Source organism: Ammospiza caudacuta, chromosome 8 (assembly GCF_027887145.1).
Source record: "Ammospiza caudacuta isolate bAmmCau1 chromosome 8, bAmmCau1.pri, whole genome shotgun sequence".
In the NCBI taxonomy this organism is placed as follows: Eukaryota; Metazoa; Chordata; class Aves; order Passeriformes; family Passerellidae; genus Ammospiza; species Ammospiza caudacuta.
In genome coordinates this window covers 18,399,082-18,425,331 of record NC_080600.1, presented here as the reverse complement: position 1 = coordinate 18,425,331, position 26,250 = coordinate 18,399,082, and the positions used below count along the sequence as shown (strand labels likewise).

General features: G+C 44.4%; 1 protein-coding gene across 1 annotated transcript in view; it reads right to left on the bottom strand.

Annotated features, from left to right (window-relative positions):
* The window catches only part of KLF7 (KLF transcription factor 7), a 57,698-nt gene that overhangs the window by 13,606 nt on the left and 17,842 nt on the right, over positions 1-26,250 (bottom strand). Inside the window, exon 3 of the mRNA XM_058809370.1 lies at positions 13,035-13,647. Within this exon, the coding sequence (XP_058665353.1) occupies positions 13,035-13,647 (613 nt within the window). The remainder of the gene's footprint in view (positions 1-13,034; positions 13,648-26,250) is intronic.

Sequence of the window (26,250 nt, the reverse complement as noted above, 5' to 3'; positions counted from 1 at the left end):
GATTTAATAGAAACATATCTCAGAAGGACGTTTGGGGTTAAGGACCACTGAAAAATGAAATCTAACAAGACAGATCTCCTAAACACCAGTGCCTGTCTTCCCTCATTACATATACACACCTTGTCAAATAGGAGACACAGAAGAGGAGCTGCCCCAGACCTGCTCCCCACTTTCACACCACATTCAGCACCTTACCATCACATGGCTCAGGCAGCTGCTCTGCTGGGGAGGTTACAAAAAGGCTGGTGAGCGGCTGCAGTCCAGAGATCAGCCTCTTTTTAAGATTAATAAGTTCATTTCTTTAGCAAAAAGGAAGAGCAGGCTATTTAATACACACATCCTCTGGAGATCAATGCTAATATCTAAGTGTATGTGCACGCAACCCATCAACCAGTAAAACTAATTACAAAAATCAATTTCAGATACTTTTCTGAGCCTTTCATTCCTCAATATACTCCTAATTGATTTTTGTTGGAGAATAGAAAGTCTAATTAATATTTTTATTATTTAAAAGGAATGCAGAGGAGGGGGCAATGGTGAGTGCTTAACTGGTCCGCCAATGTTTTCTACACAAAAAAAAGAGCAAAAAAATTAAAATTGGCATTTTATTCAGTTTTGCCACCTGCTGGAAAAATGGAAAAGCCTTTGAAAGGGTGACAAAGCACAAGAGAAAAGCTGGCAGAAGACAGTATGGGGCAGAAGAGGAATGTGACAGCATTGTGAAATACACAATGTGAGAAGGTTGTACCTATTTTTAGAAGGGCAGGGATGATCAAGTGTAAAAGCAGTACATTTCCATGAATGATGTACAGCTCCTTTCATCCAAAAAGGTCAGAAATGCCCTTATAGAGAGGTGACTCTGATTACATTTATGTTAGAGATGGGGGAAAAGAGGTTAAGAAGGAGACCCAGTGTCCAATCAGTCTTTCCACAAACTTCAAAGCTCCGGATTAGTTCCTAAGGGCCTTGCCAAGGCTCGTCTACCAAGCCAGCAGCAGTCTTCAGTATGTAGCCATTCAAAAAGAATCCAATTTTTGCAGCATTATGTCTTATACACACACAAGCACCTAACACATCCACAAAGCCCACTTGCCTAGCTGAAAAGCAGAGAAAAGCAAAGCATGTAGCAACATTCAAAGAAATGGAAATGTTCCATTTTCTACTCAAGAGGCTGCATTTAACAAGCACACATTGCCCTCCATACTGAGCCCTGAAGGAGGGGAGGAACGCCCGGCTTTATCTCTTTGGGTCTGAGCACGACTCCCATTGAGAATGATAAAGCCTTTGCAATGTGCTCCCCGTTCAAACTCCTCTCCACAGCTCCTCTTTGAAGGAAGCTCCTCCGTGGTGGGGAGCAGGGCTGGGGGACAGATGCTGGTGCCAGCCTGAGCACACAAGCCCAGCTTGTGCCCCATTAATTGCCAGCACACCCTCCCCTGGGCCAGGCCCTGGGGACAGCAGCAGAGCAATAGGGACACACGAGCACCCGGCAGCAACACCAGCAGCAAAACTACCCAATTAAACCTCCAGTCACCTAAGTGAGTGGGGAGGGGGGGAGGGAATTTTAAAAAAAGAAAAAAGAAGGAAAGGAAGGGAAAGGAGAAGGAGAAGAAGAAGGAGAAGGGGAAGGGGAAGGAAAAGGAAAAGGAAAAGGAAAAGGAAAAGGAAAAGGAAAAGGAAAAGGAAAAGGAAAAGGAAAAGGAAAAGGAAAAGGAAAAGGAAAAGGAAAAGGAAAAGGAAAAGGAAAAGGAAAGGAGTTGCCTGGCAACAGGCAGGCAGAGGCAGCAGTGCAGCAGGTCGGGCCGGTAGCGGGCGGCGGGGCCGGCCCATTAGCGCCCGCATCTCCTGCATTTCGTGCCGGGGTCTCCTGGTAACAGCCCGAGCACGCCGGCCGCGCTGCTGCGCTTCCCCTCCTCTCCTCCTGTTCCTCCCAATCACGCGAGGCATCGCTGTTTGCCCTAATTACACATTCTCTGCTGCTTCAAGCTGCCATTACTTCGGTCCCCAGAGGAGCAGCAAGAAATTTTTAAAAATGTCCTCTAATAAGGGCTTCTAGTTTCAGATTCTGTGGAGCTCTGGAAGCTCAAAGATGCAAAGCAAGGTAGCAGCGGCAGAAGGAACAGATGAAAAAGGAAAAAAAAAAATCAGCAGCTCACTAGACCAGATTTTTCCAGCACTCTGAAACCTGTTCCCTTCCCTTTGTTTTTTGTAACTCATCTTAGAGGGTGGGCAATGAGATAGCCTTTAAGGGACATGGCGCATATTTACATAATCCAGAGCAGTGTATCAGAGATGTGTTCCTTAGAAACCTATAGTTTAGGTCAAGAGTTTCTGAGAAATTCCAGACTATAGATAAAGGCAAATAGATCAGGAAAAATATGAGATACATGTATCATGGACTGTGTTGAGAAATGACAAAAAAAAATTTAAGAGGAACAGACTCCCTTTTTCCAGATGCTAACATTTTTTATGGTTTTGCTCCATATTTTTGCTAATGAATGTGAGGTTTGCTTTTTCAAACTATTGCAGTGCTGATGTTTTTCAGCATTTACCATCTTCTCCCTTTAGTCACTAGAAAATCAGAGAAAAGATGACCAAAAAAATGATGCAGACTGGCAGAGACAGCACAGGAATAAAACACGAGGGGGAAAGAACATGCATTTCTTTTGATTTCCCACTCTTGTCAACAGCAAAAATGGAAAAAGATCAATGATCTCAATCATTCAGATACTGAATCTGATTTGGAGATAGCTGCAAATGGGAAATAATGTGCTTGGGTTTAAAGAATGCACCGGCAAGTCTCTCACTAAAGGCTGCCCTGGTGCCAAGGCAGAGGTACCTACATGCTGGCAGGCACGGGCTGAAGGAGATCCCACCCTTCCTGGTGCTTTCTCTGTCCTGGGCACAGCTGGCAGGGGCACCCAGCTGCTCCACACTGAGCAGGGCTCAGTAAAAAGGCCTTGGCAGTGCTGCTGGGCAGCCCTTGGTGAACCAAGCAGACTAATCTCAAGAGCACAAGGCAGTGAGTAAAGAGAGTTAATTTTATCAGCCAGGAAGACTCCCCATCTGGATTTCAGAAAAGGCACAAAGGATTACCTGTCCTTGGCTCTAAGGGGGTTACATGCAACCAGCTGGAAAGCACCCAGACCATTCATGCTGCCAGGTGAGGGCAAGTAACCAAAGGAAAACACAAATGTATTACAACATTCCGTTGCTGGGTGACACTGTGTCTTCAGGGAGAAAAATCAAAAAATAAAGAGGTTTCCGGTATGAAACGTTTACTAACACACATTCAAAGCCAAAGAAAGCCCAAGAAAAAAATCACCTTTTCTACGGGTTTCACAAAGAATTAATGATAAAATATCACTCATATGGAAGTCAGTTTACAACAGATCACAACTTAATCAATTCAAGTTAATTTTTACCAAGATATTCACAGATAGAAGCCTTCTATTATTTTCAACTACATGGGCCAAGTTTTTAGCTAAACTTGTTACACTGTGCACAGTTCTTTTCTCCCTGCCTCTCTCCAACACACATGCTCCGATTTCTAAAATAACAAACAACAACCCTACTGGAAAAAACCCAAATGTGGAAAATTTCACTCTGAAGAAGGAAAGGCTTTGCAAACTTTACAGGTGACCAACAAGACATACAAATGGAAGTTTATATTAACTAAGCTATTAAGACCTCTCTGTGTGTGGTGGGAGTCCAGATGTACAGGAGGAAGGAATAAATCCCCACTAAGCCTCTGAATGTGCACGGTCATACAGTTGAGTACACCTTTCTTTCAGAACTCAGCTGGGCATCAGCTTTTTTCTTGAAACTCATGTTTGTCATCATTAGCTTAGCTAGCATGCTTGCAAATGGTTTTTCAGCATTCAGTTTTTGCAGCCACAATTTTCAGTTCTGAGTCTTGAAAGCCAGACATCTTCAGGAACAAATCTACCTAACACAACATGTGTGTGCTTATCTGCAAATGGGGACTTCTGGGATTGCAAACTGGCCTGCAGTGTTTTAAAGACTTTGATTCTTATTAAGCCTTCTTATCATGTCTAAAGCTGACCAGTGGAAAGATTTTGGTTCTGCAGTCATTGTCCTGAAACAGGTGGCTTCACCCACTGTGCAAGAAGTTGATCCACACACAGAGTCGAGGTACTTATTTACAGTTCTGTGCAGAAAGGGGTGGTGGGTGGCAAATCCACAAAGGAGAGCGTAGGTGTGTTACCTATGCTTTAGTGAGAATCTGAATCACCACACATGTTATGAAGGGAGTAAATCCCTTTGAAATTTTATATGGTAGACGGTATCCAATTGACATTGTGGTGGTAAAAGGCAATGGTATGTTGAGAACGATCTGTTATTCCTCTTACAGGTCAGTTTGTACAAGACCCTGATCAAGAGGGGTTAAAATTTTTTGTCAAAATGCATGAAATTTGGCTTTCCTCTTAACATGGGTTGACACTTTGCCCTCAAGAGGATTTTGTGTGGAAACATATCATGGCTGCCCAGCTGGGGCACAGCACTGAATGCAGCTTGGATGGAGGCTGGGCACAGCTCACAGTACAAATCCTGTGGGACACAGTGCCACTCCCCTGCTGGGCTCAGCGCCTGCCAGCAGTCATAGCAGTGGGACAAGCTTCCAAATCTATCTACCCAGGTGCTTCCCAGCTCCATTTTGGCTTTCATTGCCTGCCAGCCAGGCGGGAAATGTGTTGTGACATCACGGAGCCCTGTGTGACAGCAGCCCATGATGTCACAATGCCAACACGAGCAAGCACATGGAGACTGAGCAGCCGGAACATCACAGCCTGAGCTGCGACCAACATGGCACGCCGAGGCAGTTCACGAGTCAAGGTGTCACTCTTGCAAAGGACTGGAATGAGGCTCATCCTGGTGGTTTTCCTGACCATAGTGCTCCACAGGCTGTCTCTGTCATTCACTGCCCCCACGTGTACGGCCAAAGAACGCACCAGCAGCCTAGACTCCTGCAGTCCCACAGGCTGGGTGAGGTTCAGGATGGGCATCATTCCCGAGGGTCCAAAGAAACCGCCTGCTTTCGCCAAGAGCATGACTGCTGCATGGACCAGCACCACAGGCCTTTGCAAATGCCAGCACCAGGTCAGGGAGAGGCTGGACATCGCTCCTGAGTGACTGAGGCAATCACCCATTGTCCCACAGAGTGCAGCCTCCAGCCTGCCCTATCCTTCGTGCCAGTTTTGGAACCACCTTGCCCCTTGACATGAGCTCGTTGCTCTGTACAGCCTGGCAACCTGTGAGGCTGCTCAGCATGGCTTGTATTGCCTTCTGCATCTGGAGAAACACGAAGAAACCTCATGGACGGGGAAGGTGATGGACGTCCTCATCTTCAGTATGGACAGACTGCTGGGAAAAGAGCACCTTGAGGTGGTCCAAACTGTTCTACAGAGTGGAGGCCAAAACCAGCCTGCCCCGCAGGGCCATGAGGCTTTTCTACCACCTCCACATGAAAGACCTCTTCTAAATCAAGGAACCAAAGACAATTGACAAAACAACCAAGATAAGACCCGATTACAAGGAAAAAACAATGCCAACTCATCAAACTAGGGAAAGGGTCATTTTAGCAGAAGGAGCTTATGACGATCAAATCACGGTGAACGGATTCAAGAACTCAAAAGGAGAAGACTATGCAAAAGGAACAAATAATTTAACCAAAAGAAGATTGAATAATAATTAATTAATAATATGAACTATGCCTTGTAGCCAAGGAATTTTAATGCCTTGTTCCTGTCAAATGTTCTATGGGACTGCCTAGACAACTGGCAGCATAGAGGTAAACCCATGCATGTAGGCTGATGAATTGTGGCAAGACACTGCCACAGGTAGAGAAACTGCCTGTAAAAGTACCCCATGCACATGCCCACATACCCAAAAGCTGGGCTACTGAAGAACACTGCAACAATGAACAGGTGGATTAGGCTGCCAAGATGAAAGTGTCTCAGACAGGTCTGGACTGGCAACATAAAGGTGAATTAGTTTTGGCTTGGTGGGTCCATGATGGCTCAGGTCATCAGGGAAGAGATGCAACATGGTGGGCTCATGACCAAGGGGTGGACTTAACCACGGACAGTAACTATGAAACATGTGCTGCAATCAGGCAGGCCAAGCATAAAGCCCTTGTGATAAGGGGACAATGGCTGAAATATAAGTATGGGGAGGCCTGGCAGATCAATTACATCACACTCCCACAAACCCACCAAGGCAGGCACTAGATGCTGACAGTGGTGGACACAACCACTGGATGGCTGGAGACGTACTCTGTGCCTCACACCACTGCCCAGAACACCATCCTGGGCATTGAAAAGCAATTCCTGTGGTGACATGGAACCTGAGTCAGACAATGGAACTTATTTCAAAAACAGCCTCACAGACACCTGACCAGAGAGCATGGGACTGAATGGGTATCTCATATTCCCTAACCCAATCAGGCTGATCTCCTACCTGCAGCTGTTTTTTGCTGTAAAAATGGCTGCTTATGCCATTGTGCCATGGTTTTATTTGGGACCCCACCACCCTTGGCAAAAGCATGGACACCTCTGCTGTATTTAGATCAGCTTCCATGAAACCTTGTAGCTCATCTGCTCCTGCTTTCAAGTTGCTGCTGGTGGTATGCAGGTCTGTGGGACTGTGTCCATGTGGGGTGGGAAAGACAGGCTCTGGATTAGGAGAAGTCCATCCAGGCTGCTGGCTACTATCTGCCCAGACATGACCCAGACTCAAACACCCACACTGTGCTTAGGAAAAGCCTCTAACCCAGCACTTGCCTTTAAGATGAGAGGTAGCACACTTGGCTTTTCCTGCCCAGAGCTCTTCAGGTCCCCCAGTCATGCCCACCTCAGCCTAAAACAGCATTTCTGAGGACACATCTCCAATTCATTCCTGGCATGACCTCAAATAGTTTAGAAATGACAGTGCTTTTGGACAAATGGACAGGAAAATCATAGCTTCTCCTTGTTAACTTGCCAATTCTAACCAGTGTGGGACAGCACCAACACAAAGGGAAACTGGCAGAAGACAAACTGGTGGGTTTTTCTTTCAGTCTCTTCTTGTGATCTCTATCACTTGCCCACTGGCTGGCTGCTTCACAGGGGCTCAGGAGCAGGTGGATGGGTATAAAGAAAACACCAAATTACAAATTCACCAAATTCAAGAAGGCTTCTCTGTGCCTTACCAAGGTAGACTGCCACAACACTTGGAGGCACCTGCACTTGCCCTCCTGCAGCTGAACAGACAGAAAATATCAATTTCTAGGTCTACCTTGTGCCAGAAATCTTATCACATGGCAAACAAATAACACCTATTTACATTTTCAAACCCAAAAATTAAGATTGTCCCATGCTATTGATTTGGCAAATGACGGAGCTGAGAAACACGGGACTGAGAATTCAGGTATTGACAACAGACCTATGGATGAACACCATTGGTGTTTTAAATGGCAAGGGCTGCTTTTGGCAAGGGCCATCCTCCTGCTGCCTGGGTGGTTCTCAAAGATCATTTTTTAAGTCTAAGCTCTTGCTGTAATAATGAAGCGAGGCTCTGACTCTCCACAAGAAAATAACCACACTCCCCTCTAAACTTGCCAAATGGCTAAAAGGTTTCAAGATCAGAAAGTTAGAGAGAGTTTGGGATCAAGCTGGCCTTATTTTAATCAGCTTTGATAATGACTTGTTATGTTTTTACACAAAAAAAACTTTAAAAAAGTCCAACATCACAACAAAACCACATCTTTCCAAATTGGCTAAACAACTATACTCCCCAAGAAATGCAGCCCTGAATGAAGGTCTGTCACATACCCTTCCTCCTTCAATTCCCTGGCTCTCACTTCCAGCAGCGTATTCATGTGTTGCTTCAGCTGCTGCCATTGGAGCTTCAGGATCCTCCATGTCCCTCCATGTCCCCTGGAGGTTTCAGTCCTGCACACAGAGCTGTGGACTCATCACAAAGCCATGGGTCTCTGTACAACAAAACATCTTGGGCTTTGGCCTTAATTTCTCCTATGTCACCAATACTGCTCTCCCAAATGCTTTTCCCTAAGTCATTATTCAGTCTTGAATCCTGCAGAATTGGTGCTGTGCTTGGCTACTGGCTTCTTCCTTGTCTTCAATGGTTTTCTGTTCACAGATGCTACTACACTAAAACAATACAGCAATGCAGCTTCCCATTCATGTGCTATCACTGACACAGAGCCTTTATTTTCTCTGTTATTCCTTTCCTTTGCATTAATCTTCTTTCCTATCATCCAGACTACTCTCCTCAACTTTGTCCCTTCCAATAATTTTCAGATTTCAGGTATTTTCTTTCATCTCAACACTTGGTGAAAGTTCTTCTCTATTATTTGATACACAATCTCAAAAACCCTCTGTTGGTAAATGCTCTTTCTAATCTCTTGTGTCTCATCTTTTTCTTGCAAATGTAGTACTTTGTTTTTCTGCAGGGTGGATTTGTTTGTTTTAGTTACTCTCACCCAGCATTTTGGATCAAAGAACTATATAATTTAAAATAAGATGTCCTGACAATGTGAAACAAACCCCACTTAAGAAGTGCTATCTTAAGATCACATGTAGACTAGTAACATCTATTTACATGGGTATTTCCCACTTGTTTAGCCCTTAGAAACCTAAATACAGATCTGAGGTACCCAACTGTTGTTTCTCAGACTTGAGATCCAGTTGTATCCAATCCTGGTTTTGGATGGATAAAGAAAAAAAAGAAAAAGCAAACCTTCTGATACTTGTAAAATGCAAATCCTAGCAGAACCCCATATGGGTAATTTTTTAAATCATTGTCCCAATCTTAAGGATTTCCTGGCCAGTTTTTATGTGCTGTGTCATCCCCTGTCAGAAAGGACCCACACCATCTTATACCTTTCCCTGCAAATTACTGCAAGGAAGGCTGATAGGAATGGTTTTGTCAGGAGATAGGAATCTCCAGCAGTCTCTGATCTGGGAGACAGTCACATCCCATGACTAATCTTTCCATAGGTCACAGGCCAGCTCACCCTTAGACTTATTTGCATGCAACACTCTCCAGCAATATCCTGTTTTCTAATTTAGGAAGTACTGATGATTATACATGGGGTTTGGTTCATTGGAATTCCTTTCCTCTCCACTCTCTGTTACATTGACAATTCATCTCCACACATGTGTGAAGGCAGGATGAAAATTTTCCTCTCTCAAAAGAGAGAAAATGCCATTGTTTGCACTGATGTCTGCTCCCCGAATAACTGTGAGAGAATGTGCCAGAGTTGAATTACCATGACAGTCCTGGTTGCTCCTTCTTTAGATATTTTTACTGCACCCTCACACTGGCAGTGTGGTTTTCCCAAACCTCTAGCTCACCTTTCTTCCTGTTTACAGGCCCAGCTGCTATTTCTTACCCGAGGGGCTTCTTTGCTGCACTCTGACAGTCAGTCCCACCACTGCTCTTAGCTCCTTTACACACCCTTAACTTTAGCTTGCTTTGAGTTCAGTCAAATATTTTCATTTCCCTTTCCATACAGACAATGTTTTTCCCTTTCCCTTCCAGATTAAATTCTCTCCCACACAGATGATTGTTTTTCCCTCTCCAAAGGTCATCCAGAAGGTGGTTTCATAACCAGTTCGACCACTGATGGGCCTTAGAGTGCTGTCCTGATTCTCTTGCAGATGAGATGCGGGACAGTAAGTGGAAGATGCACCAAGCGAAATGTGAAATGTGGGGTTTGATGGTTCCTGGGCTTCCCAGCAAAGTAAAACCCCAAGAGAGGATTGTTCCCAATCTAGCAAGCTGCTATCAGCCCGCATTGCCTGCAGCCCAGCCTGGCTCATCCCGCAGCAGCAGGAACAGCAGCCAGCGCCTGTCTGGTCAGCCTTACATATGAATGAAAGGAATGCAGCCTCCTTCCGCTGCCTTCCACCCCCCAGCCGCTCCCCAGCCCATGGCTGCTTGTTTTCATGCGCTGCAGTAAATCCCTTTGATCCAGCAAGTGGACTTTGCACGTGCAGGCTGAGTGACCAGCCCACATCTGCTGCAGTGCCTGAGCCCCACACTGGGAGCTCTTTGTGCGCCGGGCACTCACACCCTTCCACAGAGCCCACACTGGCACACTGCTCTCGCATGACACACTAACGAACCACCAGCCAAAGGAAAATAGCCTGCAATCATTTCAGGCCCTCTGGCTCAGCCACTGACTAAGCCAAGTGGCTACTAGCCATTGGCACTGCTGGGTGCATTTGCAACCCACAGCACACTCAGTTCAGGCGTGAAAAAAACAAAGCACCCATGGAAAAAAGGGCTCCTTGTCCCATGCCCTGCAGGCTGCATGGGAAAGGACACAGCCCTGACATTTATAATTCAGTCCCAAATATCCATAGCTACTCCTCTGCGTCCCACGTTTTCACCAGAGGCAGGAGCTCCCTGTGGGGAACCCCACTGAAGAAGGTCAGTGTGAACATATTAGATGTCCTGATTGTACCAGCTCTCATTTAAGGCATCCAGCAGTCAGTGTGTTTTCAGGGAACAGAGCATGCAAGCAGTATGAAGGAGTCAGAATGACTTGGTGCTCCAGACTCAAATAAGCTGTTTAGGCAAGCCTATCACACTCCTTCCCTCGATTTACTGAGGTTGCTCCCAGGATGTAAATGTTCACAGGTATTTAGACAATCTTCTTTCCACAGACAAAATGAGAGACAGGTTTCCTGCTCTCAGGTTCTGCATCAGAGATGTGTTTTACCAACAAGGCTGCATTCAGTCCTCATCACCATGCTTTCTACAAAGCTGTGCACAGCGAGGACATGGATAGGGGCAGAGTGACTTTACAGCTGTTAGGATGAGAGAGATCATCATTCCAAGCTTGTATTCCCTCTTGTTTTTTGTCTTCCTGCTTTCCTAACAACCTATCTGCTCAGGACATGGTGAATGGAAACAGAAACACTCCCATAATTTGGGGCTGTTTAAACCTCTGATGGTTTAACTGGCAATATCAGAGCTAGCTGATCCCACCAGGTGAAGTGCTGGGAGTGGGAGGTCTGGGCTCTGCACCCAGGCAGCTGCAGTCTCATCCTCTGATAAAGGTCTCCCCTCTCTGCCAGCGAAGGCAGACGTGCCTCTCTCACCACATAAAGCACTGCTGTGGATGGGCAGGCTCAGCACGTCATGGCACCACCTACAATCCAAGGCTATTCAACAGAAAGATCACAGGGCCAGTGAGAAACGTTTCTCATTGTAGATTAACTGTAAAACATAAGATTTCATATGGTAATGTTAGAGGGGAAAGGTTTTGGCCTCAGAAAATTCAACCAGGCCTAAGGCTGGGTTCAAAAGCATGCAAACTCTTACAAGATTTTGACACCAAAGGTTTGAGGTGCTGAGAGATTAGAAGTTCTTGTAAGTGCTCCTCATGATTCCTTGTTCATATCCCCATTTGCAAGACTACACCAGGAAAACTTCACAAGCTCACCCTTTCCACACTATTGTGTCACATTCCTAACTAAGCTCAGGAAAAGCTGTGTAAGACCCATCACTTCCAGCTTGAGAACAAACATGGGTGTCATATCTGAACAGACAAGATCACTGGGTCAACAGCTCTCACACTCTTCATTTGTGCTTTCATGGAAGCTCCATCACCTGCTGGAAGGCCTTGGCTGGAATGTCCCACTGGCCAGCCCCAGCAGGGACAAGCCCTCACAGCAGCATTGGTGCTACAAGGAACCAACATTCTGACCATGTTGATGCTGATTTTAAAATTATTGTACTACTTTCACTGGCTTTCAAATCACTGAATCACAGGTGAGGTCACTCCTGGCAAGGCAGCTATCCCCAGTAAAAGCACTAGAAAGCCCATATAAAATGATCAATGCCTTTTATGTCTTACTATGATTTATACTTCAGACCATGTAACTTTTACAGTGCTGCCTAGTATGTGATGAATGCAGCTCTCTTAACAACCCACATATTTATCTGATTTACTGTGTTGGTCCAACGTGTTATTTTCTACCTTGCAAGAACAACCTTGCTTCTAGGAATCTGCCTGCATGATAAGATCGTGAACTAAATGTGCATTTATTGTAAGAGACCACACATTTTACAGTAGAATTGAGAAAACTGATTATAGCAATCCCTCTGGAAACAAGAATAATCACATGATAAGACAGTGCTAATGGGAATTTATCATCTCTCATCACGTGTGAAGCTTAGAACAAAGCAGCAACGTGTGTGAACGGCATACCAGCTGAAGAGCTGCTGGGGACTATGAAGAAATGAGGAGGGAACCTGAACAGCCAGCCTAAGCCAATTTGGTATGCTTCAACCAGCTTACACACAGATATATATATAACACATTTGTAAATGTTACCCAAAATAACAGCCTCACATCTATCCATACAGCCCATTCCCTCTCTACCTACATTATTTCATTCAAACTCCATGTCATTCTTTTATTTGTTCTCGCTATATTTTAGCACTGGAGAAGTCCAAGATCATGAGTATCTGAAGGGTGTCTCTGCATGCCTACACGTCTGCATATGCACACGCTGCCTCATGCACAGATTATTCCTCAACCACATATTTAAGATCTGAAACACATTTCTCTTTCTCCCATACAAAAGGCACCAAAAACCTACCCACGCTAGTTTCTATTTGAAGAAAATAACATTTGACTAAACTTTACATTTTTAAAGTTGTCTCGGGGAAGTGAGTGCCAAAAACCTGAAGTGACATGCACATACTTTTAACATGAATGATACATCTACATCCATTAGGTATCCTAAAATTACTCTGCATCAAGCCCCATAAGACATATGAAACCCCAAGAGGTTAATGGTAGATGGTGAACTCCTCTGTTCTATTGAATAATGGATACATTTGCTGGACTACCATATTTTCCACTGTTCTGTTTCATAGACAGAAGCTTGGACTTTCAGAAGAGATTTTTTTTTTTTCTTTTCTAAATGAGAATAAAAAGAGATGGTTACGGGTAGGTGGCAGGACAAGATGAGAGAAGCACCCTGCATAAGTACCTGTATGAGTCCTCTGGTGAGCCTTTAAGTGGGAGCTCTTTGTGTAAACTTTCCGGCACCCATTAAATTGACAGCGATGAACCCTCTTCTTGTTTTCTGGGGATGCTTCTGTCCCTGCACCTCCTTGCTCACTGTCACTTTGCCCACTTTTTATTGTCCCCGCAGTCGCTGTTGCTACCCCCACTTTCACAGAGCTGAGTGAAGTTTTCTTGGCCACCAGTTTCAACGTCACTGTGCCATCCACTGCTGAGAGAGTCTGTGGGGTTTTGACGAGGTGGCGGCTGAGCTCCGGAGAGGAAGGGGGGGTTAATGAGGTCACTGCATTGAGCTGGGCCTGGTTGACGGCCGTGTAGCCTTCTGTGGAAGAGCTGGTGGGCTGTGAGCTGAGGCACGTCTCAGACAGCAGCTTGTCACGGGAGAGGATGATGTCCATGCTGGCGCTTTTGTCACACGTGCTCGTCTCCACTGGCAAAAGGATGGGCTCCAGCCGCCGTATGTTGTCCTCTGCATCTGGGGCTGAGGAGGCATGAAGGAAACAGTCCAAATCCTCACCAAAGGTCTCAGAGATCTTCCGTGGCTCGGTCTGAAGGTATCGCTCTAACTCCAGGCATGTCTGCAGAAGGGAAAGGGAGATGGGAGGGAGAGAAATCGCTGTTAGAGAGAGATTGCAGCATAGCTGCCACCGAGGGCAGAACACGGTCCAGAGGCATTCTGAGACAGCACTCATCAACAGCAGCATCTTCTAGTGAGATAGTCACACCCTGGGAGACACGAAGGTTGGGCACTTGTTTGAGGCTGCTCAGAGACAGTCTGGGAATACCCACATATGGCAGCAGGTATTATACTAGAAGTGAAGATACAACAACCAGAAAGTATCCACTACATTTTCATTAAAGTCTGTACATTGTTGTTCCATGGGCACCAGGGCCTTCCCAACTTAAAGTATAATCTGTCACTTCCATATCAAACTATCCTAACAGAGTCATCATTTGGCATGTACAAGCAAAAAAGTCACCTTTCCAAATAACTGCTTCCTCTTCCTTCACAAACATTAACTTTCTCTCCAAATTTAACTCAGTGTAGTTGGCTGGGGCCTAATCTTCCTTGAACAACACAATTCTGAAGTGTGACATTTTAAGATAGGAGGTAGAAAAGCTTCCAGTAAGACCACAGCTTGTTTAAAGGGCCTGAGAGAAGGAAAGGTGACAGAAAAAAACCCCTAACTTCTGTCAGTTTTAGAGGGAGTTTTGGCACACCTGGTCAAATGGAGCTTCCTGCGTACAGAACACCAGACTTGCACACAAACACACACTCATCCCTTTATTAAAAAGTAGGTGAGGTTTCAAAGAGGCTATCACATAAAAACGTGCTCCTGCACCTCCACAGCAGGATCATCAGCACAAGGATGGGATGAACCCCCTATGTGAATGTGTCATATTATGAAGTGTCCTGAGCTTGCCCCAATAAAGCCTTCAGCCCCCAAAGCACTACCCCAGTGTCCTCCACAGCCAACACTAAAAGTTTTTATTGTTTATAGAGAACCATTTGCTGCAGTTTCAGGAGCTTTTAATGGAGTTTATTAGCACTGTTTTTCATTTCTTGCAGCTTGAAAGGAGAGCTGGTTTAATACCACCACTGTGATTTCACAGGGCTTGGAGAAAGAGACATTCTAACTAATACATTTTAGAAACCTCTAAAAACTACTCCTCAGAGAACACTTCTACCAATATTAAGAAAGGGGTTTTAGTAAAAAATTTTTAATCTATGGGAGCTGGTGACCCAACTACATCTCAATCTGGAGAGTCCAGCATCTGATCAAAAAATAAAAGCTTCATATGACCAGAAGAGAGACAGAGACTTCTGCCTTCTGAGTACAAAGGTCTCATCAACAGGAATGTAAGGAGGCTCCACTGACAGCTCTCTAGGAACTGGCAGGTAATTTGAGATAATTACTTTCAAAGCTCCCACAAACAGCACTGTGTGTTGCAGATACAATGTGGTGGGATGACTTTCAAGTTCACCACAAAATCTGCCACACTGTTGTTTCTTTTTTAAATAATAGCTGATTATAGATCTGAGCTGTAGAGATGGACAAAAAGCAAGAGAACAGAATATATGCAGGTGAGGCATGCTATATAAATATAGCATGTATGTTATATTCAGAGGTATGAGACTGTCTGTACACAGGCCTGGGTGTGGGACACAATTAATTGTTCTTGCCTTAGCAACCTTTCTGTTTTCTTTATAAGGTGCATTTCTGGTACTATGAGAAAGAGCTTTAGCTAAGAGTCTGGTCTCTCCCCAGATAAATCCTAATGGGTTTTGGGAGAAGCTTTCCAACATGCCACATAGTCTTTCAGTAATAACCCCCACCACCAGGAGAGGCAATGCTTTTGAGTTCTTCACATCATGTAATTTGGGCTTTCTGGTCCACTTAGCGTTCATCCAATGGGGCAGAAACAGGTTTAGGGGCCAAATAAATAAAAGGCTTCCAAAGGAAAGAGCAAGCATAATCACAAATTAGGGGTGGAAAGGGGGAGGGCAGCAGCAGGGAGAAGAGACAAGGACTCAAGGCCATTAAATCTGATGACAGTGACATGAAATTTCAATTGCTGTGGGATCAGAAAGCTGCATGCCAGCTCTGGGCTGCCCATGGAGGGGAGGCGAGCAGGAGGCGCTGCTCCTTTAAGGCATCACTACCCCATGACAACAATAGTGGGCCTGACATTTTTTCCAGCTTCACCATTAATTTTCCATAAAGAGCGGTTTCTCGATGAGCCCTTTTCAGGCAGAGCCTGATGCTTCACAAACCTGTAATTATTCCTGGCTCCCCCCTCCCGCAGCCACTGCACCTGTGCCATTTCAAGACACCAGCTGGTCATGTCTTGCCTTCTGCCTCTGAAATCCAAAACCAGAGGATCAAGCCCATCTCCCCATAGAAGGGGGTAGAAAAACAACTCAAAGAAACAATGTAATGCAGTCCCTCCCACCCACCCCCCTCAGCCTCTCCACCAAGTCAATAGCAGGGAAGAGCCTAGCAACTGCTGAGCCAGAAAAGCCCTGCACCTAATCTGCATGGCAGACAAAGCCTGGCCAGGGGCTATGGCCACAGCCCTTCCCTCACCTCCTGCCAGGGCCCTACCTGCTGCTGCACCCTTTTTTTGGTGGCAGAAACAAAGAATCTTTCCCCATATGCACTTCCCAGCTTATTCCAAGTACCTTACACGACCTTCTCTTCTTGTGGTCCCAATCTCCCAGGGAGTGGTGAGGAAGAGTTTAGAAACCAGCCTGTTTTCTTCAGTCCTTGCCCTAGCATGACAATTTTTAGGCCAGCTAAGCCCACCACCTTGTCTTGAGCACTGACCTAGAGAAACCAGTCAGGCTGAGACCACCAAGGTCCCCACTCCAGGCTGGTAGACCACCAGGAGGGGCAGAAAAGTTCTTTGGGCATCATTCTCACAAAGCTATTTGCTACTGAGCACATAAAAAGCTACTGGGTTTTTTGTTGTTGTTGTTGTTGTTGTTGTAGCTGTTGTTTTGTTTTGGATTTTTTTTTTTTTTGTGGGAGGAGCAGGACCACTATCTACAGAGACACGAACCCAAGCTGCTGAATGATGGTGAATCCCTATAGATCTCCACTTCCACTACCAGCCTGGTAGGAAAATAGTTCAAGAATATCTCTGACAGGAGTGAGCTGCTCTTGTCATGCTCTTATCAAACTTCTGCTAGACATCCAGCTTCTCCTCACCACTGGTGCAAGAGAGGGAGCTTTGTGTAAAGATGGAGTACACCACAGGGGACAGGAGTCCCACTGCCCTTTAGTTGCTACACTGCAGGCAATGTGGTGGGTATTAAACTTTTTATCCAATGCCTGTATGATACACAGTAATAAAGAACTTAAAAAATTGCCAAGGGAAGAAGAGAATGGCTCCCTTCAGGAACAAAATAAGAGCCATAAGACTGCTTTTGGCTGTCAAGCCAGTTCCACTGGCTAGGGATAAAAAAGTGTGACCACTTATTCAACCCATCTGCCGTCATTAATGAGGGTCATTCTCCTTGCACCTTGCTCCTCAATTTAACCAGTTAAAAGAAATGATGATTCATGGCTGACAAATAATAGGATGTGTGAGACCCCATACTTGAAGTAAGCCAGATAGAAAAGGCCAACAGTATGGCATGTGGACAATCCTGTCATGGCCTTAGTCTGATTTTTCAGTTTCAGATACAGTTGCAAAAAGTCTCACTTCCCCAACAAAGGAACATTTCCATCACCTGCAAGAAATGCTGTGTGTTACCTCCCAGTAACTCAAAGCATCTCTTTGCTCCCCATATTACACTACCATACAAGTCCTCTGGGGCACATGTAGTGGCAGAATACACATGAACTGCACACCATGAGACTTCCATGTGCAGTCCCAGATCCTTCACAAGGACAGGCACTGTAGAGTTGTCCCATGCCTGCTAAGGACCTACTTGTTGGTCCTTTCAGAGTTTGTAGTCACTGGTGCAGGAAAATTCAGTGCTCACTACGTTTGTCAATTGAGAAAGGTATGAGCTCTAATCTAGTTGGATTCTTAGCTCTAAAGCTCATGTACTGAAAGTAAAGATTATTTATGAAACACATTGAGTATGCTCACCACTATGAAATACAACTCAAGAGAAATTCAGTGTGTGCCTCTGACAGCAGAGATGTGATACATGTGTACCATTTTCAGCAGAGCTTAGTACTCACCTTACTCTACAGCCAGCAGAAATCAAGATTGTTTTGCCACTAACTGCAACAAGGAAAACAAACCTCAGACTCTGCAATCCCTCCCAGACTTGCAGATACTTGACTTGGTTCAGAGTCTGTATTTTAAGATGTCTATCAGCTATCCAGGTTAAAGTTGATCCAGAACATTCAAAATCCAGACATGAAGGAAGTGGAGTCATCACTCATGATGCTGATGTTTGACTTCATGTCCCTCCCGCAGAGAGGAACCAGAAGAAAGGTTCTAGCTGGGACCACCAGCATTATCAATGTGCCAAGCCTCAAGGCAGTGTATCTCCCCTTTTTAGAGAATGACAGGCCGGGAGCCTTTGCAGGGACACAAGTTTGGCATCTAGGTTCGGGTCCAGACAGCTCTGGAAAACCTAATTCCACCTGATGAACCAAAATATACACCTAGTTATCAGGGTATGAATCTAAACCTGCTCCAATGAAATGCAAAGAACTAGTCTTGGTTGACAGCCATGTTATGTACTGGAATTTCACCCATCCATACAGACTTTTGAAAAATAACAGGTCACTTGAGAAGCACCTGCCCATATTTGAAGTCCTTAAAGCACTCAAACTTCTGCGTGCTTTGCACAGGTAAAGATAAGACAATATGGCAACAGTAGAGTTCTGTCAAGGGTAAATACAAAGTCCAAACACTTCTAATAATTTGAGGACAGAACATCAGGGAAGGCACTGTATCAATATGTTCATTGGCTTCCTCTGTTTTATTGATGTTAAAGTAATGTCTTGATTCTGAATTTTTCTAGCAGATCATCAGAAGTTCCTATCTGGAAGTCCTACTTACTTCTAAGTACCATTTTACTGCAGATATAATTGGACATCAAGCACTGAACTTGGAAGCTATCCAAAACCTAATTAGGAAGTTGGATACTTAGATCAGGCTGTGACAGAAAATGAAAATGTCTAATGTGGCTGACAAGCAAGTCTGAACTACCAGGTCTGTTTACAATACTTGAAAGGATTCTCTTTGTAATTTACACAAGCAAAGCAGAGTTACACATGCAATAGTGAAGGTCAAATTTCAACTTCCATCATGACACCATCGCTTTCCACTGGCATGTAAAAAAGGGGCCTCATCTGTAAAAAACGGTGAAAATATCAAGACTGCATTGGAGGAGAAACTGTCTCCAACTGAAGACAACCCAAAACAGTCACAGTAAGGTCAGTGGCACTGCTGTTCACTCAGGCTCAGAGCAAACAGTGGCACCAGGTCCAGTGCCAGTGTCAGTGTTTCACTGTGCACCAAAACAGCAAAAGCTCTGAGCAACACTGACACTTGCATTGCTGATACCACAGGCAGAAATTGAACTGGATGTTGTGGGGCAGCACTGAAGTTAAGAGGAATAAAAGATTCAAAACTTACCTGCCTCCCCTGAAATGCCATGCTATTTTTTATCCTGAACCCTAAAACAAGATTTGAACGATGGATCTTCTTCCCACTGCCAAAGGCCTTCATTGCTTCCTGAGCAATAACAACAAAGCCCAGTACTCTTGCCCATCTATTCCAAGATTGTCATCTGTTCCCACCCAGCTGCCAAAACCTCCAGCTTTTCCTCTTGGCAACTTTTACTGGGCAGTTGCTAGTCATGAAAAAGCTGCAGCACATCAGAAGCTTAACATTTGGGATAGAATAAAATAAACAGAGTTTTAGTATTAAAATAAGTAGTTTTGCAAAATACACTTGGGAAAAAATGGAAAACTGCAGCCTGAAATGAAAGTATATAAGAAAGTTTCAGGCGATAGCAAATAATTTCTATTGCAAACGTTTTAAGATAAAACTATTCACGTCTTGCATGTCTTGCATGTCACATGTCTTCACAGCACATCTTGCCTATGTGTTATATAGTTCATTGAAAAAAATAGAGAGCTAAAACAACTTTTCAGATACCACAATAAGATACTTATTGACAGCTCACTGGTGGTACATTTTTGTATGCATGTTCCTAATCTCTTGTATATACTAAGGAAATCAAGTTAACTGGATGCTCAGCAAAGAGGCTTTTGCCAAGTGCAAAAAGCAGGCACAGGCACAGTCAGCAAAGAAAGATCATATGATATGAAAGATTTGTTTTCCTGTGGTAACTTCAACATATGCCTGAGGCATCAGGCTGGTCCTCCCTAACACTGTCCGAATGGGTCACACCAGCCACCAGTCTGAAATGGACAAGTCTATTAATTCTTGACTCCCCTACACAGGACTGAAGTCTCTGTTTGCTAATTTCTTCAACACAATAATGGCCTGTGCCCATTTTCCCTCTTGGTCTCAGCCCAAAGAATGAACCGTTAAGGAAGTGTATTTAGCCAAACCAGCCCATTCACTGTTATTCATGCACAACAGCACTCTCAATAAACCCTCCTACCATGACCCAGATGGCTTTGTCCCTGGATCTTCTCCTCTTATACTTGTTCAGAGTGTTAGAAATGCTGAAATCAGAAGCTTCAACTGCATTCAGCAAAGATCATTTTAAAGTAAAAATGTGGATATAAAAGACAGAATCACTACTTTCATATAAACATGACTCATTTTCCTGTTGCTCTGGGGCATGATGTAACCAGGGTTATCAAAGATTTTAATCAGACTCTAAAGATCAAAAGATCAAAATCAACTTTACCAGAAATTACCAATTTTCACCAGCAGAAATGGGAGGTAACAAAAGTCTCAAATAGGAAAAAAGTCTGAACCCATAACTCTGACCTAGGAGTAAAAATCAGCCTTTGTTCCCTAACTTGGTGATAATGAAATACAGCTTTATCTAACTAATATTCTTTTGAATGGACAAGCCGAATTTTTTCAATAAAAATCTGTGGTATTTGGGCCTTAAGCATAGAGAATGGCAGTGCACTGGTTATGAGATACTGAACAAAGGACTGCAGCTAAGCGTGGCTGAATTTGATAGGCATCTAGATAGGAAAAAAAAAAAAAAGGATGAAAGAAATCTGCAAACACTGAGCCAGGGCTTTGGACGGCTTTTGTTGGTTTTTTTTGACCATTTAAAAAAGACAGAAAAAATATCTGCAACCAGTCACAACAACAAAAAATAGCATCAATGTCAGCAAAGGATTAAGGATAGCCAAATCAAGAATTCAAAGTGCGAGCAATCCATTGTGCTAGTATCAAAATATGATAAAAGCCATGTGTGCTGGCACACCATCACATACCCTGCATGCTGCCATACAGTCAAGACAGCAAGTAGCCATACAATGACCATTTGAAAAATTATACATAAAATAAGAATGTTTCAAAATGTTTCTGAAGAGAGCATTTATTTATATAACAACCTTGGATGGCTTTCAGTGAGCTGGCTAGTGGCCCTCACTGCAAACTTTTCTCCAAACTTCATCAAGCCTGTATTTAACCTGTTGTAATCCAGTTTGGAACCAGCTTTGGTTTGGCATTATAAACAGCAAAAAAACACAATTAGTTCCTTGAATTGTCAATCCTAGCTCCCACTGAAATCAAAGGATCAGGTTCAAAGCATGCCCCAGAGTGTGGTAAACTTCTCACAGGAAATGGATACGCAAGAGCAAATGCTGACGACTGTGGAATGTATGAAGCAGAGCAATATTTTAGGTCTCGATCCTCAATTAAGATTCATCCTTAGAAAGTATTGCAAGGAGGTTACACAGCAGAATTGGATTCCTTGTAATTACTCTGGTTAGGTTCATGAATGAAAAAATGTATTCTTTAGAGACATTTTATTAACATCCAGAGGTATCTTAACATTTCTTTCCCAACAGCTGACACAAACGTACACAGCAGTTGCGTTCGCGCACTCTCAGGCAACAACAGCATGTTCATAAGCACAGTCTGTCACAATGAGCTTATTAAAGCAAACCTGGAGATGTGATCAATACACTCAGTACACACACATTTCCTAAGAGTCCTGGGTTGTGAGTCATCTCGTCTGCTCTGACCTAAAAATATATTAAACAAGAGGATGCCTAACACTGAATTCCTAACCCCAAACGTGCAATTCCTCATACTGACTTTGCGTGATCAACATTTTTGTGCTGGGACTACTGTGTCTACCCTGCCCATTCATTATCACATCTCAGGGCTCGAAAAATCTTTTGTATGTTCCCTTTTGTATTATTTTTGGCTGTGGGGAGGAAGAGGTGGGGACCTGTCTGGGAAACAGGAAGCAGGAGGGGAATGCGTTGGAGAATAAGAGCAGAACAAAAAAGAATAAAGGAGCATTTATACCATTTCTGAATGATAATAAACATATAGGACCAAAGCCTGCCTCCAGCCATGTGGGGAGCAGTGGGCTGTTTGCCTGAAGTTTAGACTTTATTGGGAGCACAGCAACTGTCCAAGTGTATTTACAAAAAGTCATGTGCTGCCTTTTTCTTTGATTTCCTTTTAATCATTTGGGCAATTTGTTATCTTACAAGAGCAAGAAGATGCATGTGCTACTGTGATAAATATGCCAATCTGGGCAAGGAAAAGAGAAGACAACAGACTTGAGTTTTGCTGTTGCACCAAGAAAAAAAAAATTCAGACTAGAAACAAAGTGATGGGAAGCACAACCGGATTCTCAGTTGGGGTAAATCAGCACCGAGCAGCCCCAATTTCATGGTTCCTGTTTACATCAGCTTGGGACCTTGCCAACACTCAAAATCCATGAAATGCTGCTCTTGATTAGCACCACTTAACTCTGTGGCTTACATTAAAAAGAATTCAACGTGTTTTTTGATGGCTGGAGATGGTTATTTTCTATTACAAATCTTGTCTACTTTATTAGGGACAGTGTGACCTAAATGGAAAAATAGGAAGAATTTTAAAACAACAACTCTCAGACATCCTGATGCTTGGATTTGTTTCTTGTCTCTGTCTCTCTTTTTTTAAAGTTTGGGTCCTCTATAAGAGGTATTCACAAACTGGTTTCTGCCACTTCTAGGCCAGAGTTTTCATCATCTGTGCACCAAAACAACAGCCTCCATGCTTGAACGTCCCATTGCAGGTAAATGTGCAACTCACTTTAAAGCCTGGTACCTTCCAAGGGATACTACATTACAGTCAAAGGTGTTTTTCCACTGCTTTTCATTTCTACACTGTTCTGCCAAGGCTCTTGTTCCAAAACCCTTAGCCACCAGGGATTTTGATCAGCCTCAAAATCTCACAAGCAATAGACTCAGGCAGTTACACACCCTGATAAAAGCAGCATGGTCCTCTTTAACAGCAATCTGTGAGAGCACACTGGTTAAGAGCCTGCCAGGATTGGCTCAAATGCTCAACAGCAACCCAGGCAGCCACTCACAGGCATCTGAGATCTGTATCCCCAAAATAGAGAGGGGATCTGGCACAGCCTTCTGTGGATATCATTAGCAGCACAAGGTGTGCTGTCAGGACTGGACAAGGCACTGCCCAGTCCCCTGGAAGGATCACAGCTCAGCTCCCAGCAGGCCGTACGGTACCGGCTGCACATGGCACAGGAAGCCAGGAGAGCCCATTGAGGGCCCTGCCATTTGCTGCCTGGAGAAAGCTCAGCAGGTCAGAGCCCAGCTGCTCAGAGACAGCACACCTCTGAGAGCCAATTGACACAACCACAGCTAGCACTCTGGCTCGCTTGCTTCAGTCTGTTGACTGTGGACACCCACCCAGTTGTTATGATTTTAATACGCTGCAATATGAAAGTGCTTTTTCAGGACAAAGTTATTAATAGCAAAGCTGCCAGAAAATAGTCTAGAAGGAATGCAATGTTTTGGCATTCCTGGAAGATACGATGACTTCCCAGCATCCAAGAAACCATCAGGGTTAATTCAAGATGTTCCTATGCACAAGCCTGTCTTTTGTCACTGCATATAAGCCATTGTGACATAATTTCATAGGACCTGCACACTGCAGCAGTCCACAGAGACTACAATGCAGAAAGGCCCAAAAGTTGGTACTTTGTTACTCTAAGTAGGCTGGTGAAAAGCAGAGGCTGGGGGCTATGACAAAGCATCAGTAGGAACAGGTTAGGAAAAGCTCCACTCTTCTAGAAGGACAAGGATGGAACAGGACCTGTTTAAGTCCTTCTCAGAAACCTGTTTGCCTCCAGGACCTCAGAGAGGCTCTAATTTTCAACATCTCTTCCCCTATCAGCACTCTTTCCTTTCATTGTTTATTCATACTGCATTTCCTCAGCAACACTCTTTACTTGGGCAGGAGTTTCATAGTCAAGGCAAGTCACTGTCCCTTCTCAGGTTCTCTTTTAAACCTTCTGTTTCTCCTAGAAAAATATCCTTGGAAATGTATTGGAGAATACTGTGGAAAACACCAGACCCCGACTTGTTTGTGTTGGCAACTTTCCCCCTAAAATTAAATAGGAGGGTCCAAATTAATTCCAGGTGCTTCACTGAGTACAACACTCAGTAACATTTTGCAGAGATGATACCACAGGAAGGCATCTCTCCACTGGCAAGGCTCTTGGCATCCCTTCTGCCTGCACCCACACAGCTGAGATGCTCTGTGTATGGCTTTCAGCTTTCCAGCCCCATCCTTAAGTATCCTCCTCAAGCAAACCGAATGAAACTCAGCAATGCATCTTTCCCTAAGAGGAAACGGACCAGATGATGATGCCAGAAATTGGAAGATGTCATGTTCACAGCACTACAGCATTACCCACTAAACCACCACAGAGAGCTCCAGCTCACTACTGAAAATGCATTGCAGGGAACTGCAGTCCCCCACTACCCTCCAAAAAGGAAACAAACAAAACCCACTTAGCAACAAGGAAAAGAGGAAACATATTGTAGTCATTATAAGCCCAGCAGTGGACATGTTATTGGCCTATTTCCAACTCGGACATTTAAAAAATGGAGCTAGTTTACCTTAAGTGTCCTATTTTTCCCAGTTTCCTTTTTCTAGTCTACTTAAGTCCATACAGCATCTCCCAAGATAAGCCTGCCTTTGTGGGTTGGCTTTATATCACTCCTTCCCTCTATTGTCTTTCTGAGATGTGATGGAAGACTACAGCCAGGTTCCTTGGCATGGTTTGCAGGAAGGGGATGGGCGGGAACTGAGGAAGGACAGCCTCTCTCCAGCTGCAGGAGAGGGGTCCTCTCATGGCACAGCCAATGCTTCCTGGCATTTTGTTTATCATTAACACTGTGTAACTAAAGCTGGTTTTTAGTAGCCCTCAAAGGTGGAGTCTGCAGCCAGCTCCTGTCATCCCAAACACTGCAGAGCTCTGTCCCCATGCTTTGGTACAATCCCTGCAATTGCAAACATAAACATTATGTTCCTCCAAGTACAAATTACAGCTTTCAGGAACTGCAATTTTATTTTGGTTATAAACATACGAAGGTAGCCTTTATGGTGGGGGAGGAGCCACATGTAAGACCACAGGCTGAGTCTTTGCTTCACAGGAACATTCCCGGGAGTCCTCTGCTGCTTCACCTCCACACAGCTCTGGTTCCCAAGCAGTTGCACTTCCCAAGTAGCTGCATTACATTACAGCTCAAGGGAAAGCCTTGTGGAGTGATCTGCTTCAGATCCTGCAGTCCAGGAACTGGAACTCAGAGAGAGACAGAAACAACTCAAAGTGTGTTTCTTTAGCTATAGCCAGCACTACTGGCAGCCTATGCATTCAGGATGATTTTCCAGGCACACCTGTTGTCACTCTGAGCCCCTGCAGGATACATGGCAGCAATTCTGAACACCTTGGAGGTGCTCTCACCATGACCATATCTACAAGGGACTTCTTCCATTTCAAGTGTCTCTAACCCTTCCCTGCTCTGCAGATGTCCCATCACTCCCCAGCATCAAGCTCCCGACACCTGTCAAAGAAGCATGATAGCAAATTGCTCCTCCAGGCCCCTGAGTACCCCCAGGCATTTCAGCCCTCCTGTCAAGCTTGCTAATGTGTCCCTTCTCTGCCATGAGTAATGATGCATTCCTGGAAGCAAAAACTGCATTAAAAGTCCTCTTTACATGTAAGCTAAGAGCTTTCTTTGTCTCACACCATTTTTACTCATAAATATAATATCAAGGTGATCGTGTTCTTCTCAGACTACTCAAGAGTGTTCTGTAAGTAAAACCTGCAATTGGCAATTTATCAGATGGAAAAATAAAAGCCACATTCGGTTTCTCCCTACACTTAAAAATGACCACGTGCAGTCTCTGAAGCAGCCTGATCTTTTCAACAAGGTCATGGATATCAGCTGAGGGCACAGGAGGAGAAATAAAACCATCCTGCACATGTTTTCCCTTCTGTGCTGTTTTTTTAGTGAGGTTTTGCTCACTTTCTAAGCAAAGAGGAAGCCTCTCCTGTTCCCATCACCCCGTGTTTATCCACATTCCAGCAATCAGTGGCTGCTCCTCCAGGGGCTCTCCAAGGGCAAACAACAACTGGATCTTGCCACAGTGCAATTTTGAACTTGAGCCACATCCACTGTGAGTGGGAGTGAGGTGGGAACCCTGTGAGAAGCGGTGATAGAGGCAGTGGATGA